Source organism: Panicum virgatum, chromosome 9N (assembly GCF_016808335.1).
Source record: "Panicum virgatum strain AP13 chromosome 9N, P.virgatum_v5, whole genome shotgun sequence".
Lineage (NCBI taxonomy): Eukaryota > Viridiplantae > Streptophyta > Magnoliopsida > Poales > Poaceae > Panicum > Panicum virgatum.
The window spans coordinates 69,738,982-69,744,981 of NC_053153.1; the positions used below are offsets into that span (position 1 = coordinate 69,738,982).

Sequence of the window (6,000 nt, forward strand, 5' to 3'; positions counted from 1 at the left end):
GAAGAGATGTGCATATGAGAAAGAGCTTGTAGCCTAGTGATTACAAGAGTTCTGTGGGAATAAATTTTTTAGAATTTAACAGTATGTGCTTTCGTTGGTAGACAACGTTCCCGTTGATAGTGAGGTACCTATGGTGACCTTGTCAATCTCAATAATTTTCTTTCAAAAATACGTAGGATTTGCGTACGTATATTCACATGGGTGACTATGTGTGAGTGTCTGAATAGTAATGTGTAATTTAAAAAAAAAGAGATGGCATGTCAAACTGAAGAATAAAAACACTCCGCTCCAACAAAAAGTCTAATGTAAAGAAGAAGAAGCAACCAACGACAGGATTCACAAATGATTGAAAACTCCACGACCGGAATTTTGGAAACGGTCATGATGCAAACTGGCTTGAAATTATTTCAGGGCCACGCGAAATAAAACTAGCAAATACAATATTGGCCTTGGGATGGGAATGGGATACCGGCTCCGGTTCAGCGAGCCGCATAGGATTGTAGTGTGTAGGAAGCCAGTCGAACTCAACCCACCACCGGGTGGATGGGTGCTGCCGCGCTGCAGCAGAAAAACGGTCCAGGTCTCGGTCCATGTCCGCCCCGTCCCCCCACGCCCTCTCCTCCCTCCCAGGTCCGTCTCGGTCACCCCGTTATAAATAGGGCGGGGATTCCCCACGCCCCCACACGCCTCCCCCCTCTCCACTCCACCCGGCCGCACTTCACCGCACTTCCTCCTCCTCACCCACCTACCTCAGCAGCCTCAGCGGGAGCGCGCCATCGATCCATGGAGTTCTACGTCGACGAGAAGTGGAAGTTCTCCAAGAAGAGCCGGAACAACGGGAGCCGGCGCGTGCCGGGGGCCGGGGCCGGCGGCGGGGACCATTTCCTCAAGCGGTCGTCCAGCATGCGGGACGGCGTCCAGGCGATCGGCCGGCGCGGGAGCGGCGCCGGCGCCGCGGCGGGCGGCGGGTGCGGCGCGCCGCAGCCGTCCTTCTCCAGCCGGTGCGCGGGGCTCGTCAAGGAGCAGCGGGCGCGCTTCTACATCATGCGCCGCTGCGTCACCATGCTCGTCTGCTGGAAGGACTGCTCGTAGCCGCCGCGGCCGGCCGGCGGAGAAGCTCGGCCCCCCTCCCTCCCCTCGTCCTCCCACCCGCAGTTTCTCCGCCAAGATCAGAGTGTCACGCACGGGGGCACAAGCAAAGCGAGGGACGTGGCGAAGAAGGCGGATTAGGTGATGTGTGTATAGATCAGTCCTGAATCCTTTCTTCTTCTTTTTTTACCTCCCGTTTCTGGGATGTTTTGTTGATTACTAGCGCTCGATTAGGTAGTAGTGAATAGTACAGTACTTAGTGCTGCGATGTAGATGTGGAATCGTGGACAGTTTTGGGATCTCCTCCTTCAAGGGGAGATCAGGGGAGGGAGATCTCTCTGGGTGAATTGGTGATAGCGAGGGAGGAGACGACTGGATGCAAGACAGCAAGAGGCATCATACGGATGAGGGAGGAAGAGCAGACTGGCAGGGGGAGGCAGCCAGGGCAGTAAATGGGGATGGTGACAGTGATGGCACCCCTTTTTTCCTTTGTCCTCACCCTTTTGGGACTGCCATTTCCGGCGTGGCCATCTGACGGCCTCCATTATTGCACTTGCTTGCTGCTCCCCTCCTCGTTCAGCTCCTCATCTCCAATCTTCACCTCGCCTTGGAGCTCTCTGGCTCTCCGCCCAGCAAGCACGCAGAGGCGCACATGTTTAGCAGCGAGAGAAGACTGCAGGGGATGTACTAGTACTAGCCCTCCACGCTGATCTGAGCCCAAATCACTTGTTAATTGGCGCGGCAATCAGATTACGTCAGCCTCCAGTGCCTTGATCCCATTTGTTAATTGCCGGGGATGAGTTGGAACGGTCGATTTGGGGGCATCAAACAATGTGCTACTGCCTCGGCTTTGGCCGTGGGTGACAGTGTGAGTTGGGCCACCCCCCTCCTCCCAGTCCCACGCTCCCAGCCTCTCTCGCTTGTAAAAAGAGGAGGCTCCCCCGCGCTCCCCTGCTGATCAACAGAGCGCCCGCATGCATGCAGGCGAAATGATGTGTGCTGGTGTCGCCACCCACCAGCACGGCGGCGCCGCCATTGGCCGAGCTCCCCTGCGCCCTCTCTGCCGCCGCCTGCGCTTGCCCGGTGGTGGTGGATCCCTGGACGGCGCAGGCGCAGCGCCACACGACGGCCCGTGACCTCATAGTCACAGGGCGGGGGCGGCAGCGGCAGCGGCAGGGGAGGAGAGGCGTCTACCGACGGATACGGCCTCCTTTGGCTCACGGGCGAAACGGAGGGCAAACACAGGATACGATAGGATTGGGATTGAGGACGTCAGCATGTCTTTGGTTTCACGGGAAACTTTTCGGAGGAAATCGACGGGGAAAAGAATTGCTCTCACTGTGCACGCAGGGAAAGAAAAATCCGGTTGGACCTCATGTTCGTCGCGGCTGACGCGTGGTGGCTTGTGTCCGAGGCAAATCAAAGGAATGATTCCAGAGGAACGAGCTTGCTTTCCTATCCTGCGGTTCTCAATTCCTATCCTTTTCCTGTGATCCACCCGAGAGCCAAAGAGGGCTGCACCTGAAACCGCCTGCCTGACGGGCAAATGTGCCCGTGCGCTCACGCCAAGATACGGGGGCTGCCGTCGCCGCGACCGGTGGTGGATCTCTTGGTTCAATTTGATTCGCCAAGCGAGGGTACGGCACAACCTGAGTGCACTGGCCTGGATTCTGGAGCAGCGAGAATGAGACCGAATTGCCAAAACTTTTTACAGGCTCAAAACCGATCGAAATTTCAGTGGAGCACCACTACGTATGGTGCCAGGCCACCAGCAAAAGCGAAATCTCCCTGTACTCCACAGGAGCTGGGAACATGACAATGACCTTACGGCGAGCATGTAGGCCCAGACCCTGGGCTCCCGCGCAGCAAATCCAGCAGTCGCAAGCAAGGAGGGGTTGGTGGCCGGCGAAGCTTTGGGGTGCTGCCGTGGCGAGCTGGAAGCTCCGGCACGCACGCACACTCCATCTTCGGATCACGCGGATGGCTCGTTTTCTGCAGGCAAGAAACCCACGCCCGACGCAGTATTCTACGATATCTGCGGCTGCCCCTGCCCGATTTCCCACGAGACAGGCCGAATCGCCTTGCAGAATGTAGCAAAGCCGGGTCAAGGAGAGACGTGCGCTTTTAGGCAGAACCCGGCGCGCGATCGAGGCTGCCCATCCTCGACGCCTCCTTTCCGCACCGATCTGAACATGGGACGGAAGTTTCAGACCACGCATGGAAATGGGCACGGTACGTTTCCTACGAAACCACGCATGGACATCGCGTCAGATGTTTTTCCCTATCAAACTGCACAGAAAATCGAACTTGCTCATGCAAATTTGCCGCGAAAATGGCTTCGAAACCGTGCCTACGCTCCGAGAGGGAGCCTACAAACGTTGGCCCCTCCTTTAAGGAGTGCTCTCAGCGGTAGAGCAAAAGGGCTCGAGTGATTGAACACGGTGCCTCCCAGCTGCCCTTCCCGTGTCTCCCTCCCCACGCCCTACCCTCAGCCGCGAGACACTCCATGTGCCCGCGCCAAACACTGACGCGACGTCCGCGCCCCCAGCTCGCGGCTCGCTCCCGCCCAGGGATGAAAAAACTCGCCTGGCGTTACGGCTCAATCATGCATCGATACGGCAGTGCTCTCTGCTATCGTATCCCCCAACCGATCACGCGCACAGCGATACAACACAGTGTCTGTCACCGCGAAAGCTTACCGCGACGGCACCGACCGAGGGAGTGCTGCGCGGACCAACCAGCTCCGGTGAAGCCCCGCCCCGCTCGCGCGCGGCGAGACATCTCTCGCGTTCATCGCCGGTCCAGGTCGCGGCTCCACCGCCAAAGCGGGTGAAATTTTCGTCACGGCGCTTTTGGGTTTTTGGCCGGCGTGTCGATCGTGTCTGCTCTTTTGGGGGCCTACGGCGCTCGCCCGAGCGCGGTAGTGCTCATGGACTCATGACCACTGGGTGGGAGGAAAAAGCGGCGGTGTTCGTGGGCATTTCGCCGAACACTTGTGGGGTACGCGTCGCCGATCGCGGGAGATAGATTGGAAGGGGTGGTGGATAAGGCTGGTTCCAACAGTGGGTCTGCAGCCCCAGCCCGCAGCCACAGCCACATCAGCGTCACGTCAGCTCTCGCCAGCCCACTCGACCCCAGCGCTCCATCAGTGAGCCTGCAGCCTCAGCCCACAGCCACGTCAGCGCCACGTCAGCTTTTCCATTCCAGACTTAACCATTTCAGAACGCGTTCTTTTATAATTTAAATGGACACAATAACCTCATTTTATTAAATTTAAAAATTCGGAAATTACATAAAAATTCGAAATAAAAATTACACGACAATTTAAAATAAAGGAAATTACATAAGAATAAAAAAATTACATAAATCTAATGATGATTTTTGTTCCAAACATGCTCAATCAAATCCCTCTGAAGCTGTGAATATACTTGCCCTGATGTCATCGCGGCCTCTCTCTGAAGGCGAATTGCTAGACTCGGCGGTGCGTTGTAGTGGATCGCTGGTCCGACGAAAGAAGTGACAGTCTCATAGTTTTCGTCAAACGATCCGCCTCGCTCGTCATCGATGATCATGTTGTGCAAAATAATGCAAGCACGCATGATCAATCCAAGAGTACGTTGAGAGTAAGAACGTCCGGGAATGGCGAGTATGTTGAACCTCTTCTTCAATATCCCGAATGCACACTCAACATCTTTCCGCACTGATGCTTGCTGCTCTGAAAAAAAACGATGCTTCTCCAGTTGTGGAAGAGGCACGCCCTTCATGAACACCGACGAGGGATATATACGGTCAGCAAGGTAGTATCCCATATTGTACTCATGGTTGTTCACGGTAAAGCGCACCGTGGGCTCCTGTCCTCTAATGGCATCAGTGAACAACGGGGACTGATTGAGCACGTTGATATCGTTGTTGGATCCCGCAACACCAAAAAAGGCATGCCAGATCCAACGGTCATATGAGGCTACGGCTTCATGGATGATGGTTGGATGCTTGATGTCCCCCCTGGTAAATTGGCCCTGCCAACCCACTGGACAATTGCTCCACTGCCAGTGCATACAATCGATGCTCCCTAACATACCAGGAAACCCACACTCCTCTGCCTTAGCTAGTAGACGCTGAAGATCCGACTCAGTAGGCCGACGATAGAATTCAGCCCCATAACACTCAATGATGCCCTCACAAAAATTCTCTAAACACTCTAAAGCAGTAGATTTACCTAACTTGAGGTACTCATCGATCGAATCTGCGGCTATGCCATACGCTAACAGGCGCAAGGCAGCAGTACACTTTTGCAAAGGAGATAAACCTCTACGTCCAGTGGCATCAACTCTTTCAGTGAAATATGAAGAATATTCACCTAACCTTTCCGTAATACGTAGGAAAAGACTCCTACGCATACGGTACCTTCGCCGGAAGTAGTTGGGAGGATAGATACAGTTGTCGGTGAAGTAGTCGTTGAGCAGCCTGGTGTGAGCGTCTTCGCGATCACGATGGATGTAGCGACGAGGACCCCGCCGTCTTGAGGATGAAGCTTCCATCTGTGCCTTCAGCGCGGTGATCGTATCCTCAACGACGGCGAAGAGAGCATCGCCTAGCCCGTCGCTTGAACTCGAAGAAGACATGGCGTGGGGGAGGAAGTGAGTGAAATGGGGAGTGAGAGGTGTGGAATGAGCTCCAACCAGCCCTCTCTATTTATAGATGAGTTGGGGACGAAATTTGTGATTTTTTGAAATTTTTTTCGAATTTTTTGGAGTTCAAACGGTCAAAAACGGCTAATTACAACGGCTAGCTGACGTGGCAGCCGTTGGCCAATCACAGAGCGCCATGTGGCAGCCGACCGGACGCCGGATCGGTACCGACCGGCCGGGTCGGTACCGACCGGCCGGGTCGGTACCGACCGGCCGGTACCGA

At 55.2% G+C, this 6,000-nt stretch overlaps 1 protein-coding gene across 1 annotated transcript; it reads left to right on the forward strand.

Annotated features, from left to right (window-relative positions):
* The first annotated feature begins 659 nt into the window (after positions 1–659).
* On the forward strand, positions 660–1,868 carry LOC120692064. Its single transcript, XM_039975275.1, has one exon. It carries the CDS (start codon positions 784–786, stop codon positions 1,090–1,092), a length of 309 nt encoding a protein of 102 aa, XP_039831209.1. The 5' UTR covers positions 660–783; the 3' UTR covers positions 1,093–1,868.
* The last annotated feature ends 4,132 nt before the right edge of the window (positions 1,869–6,000 follow it).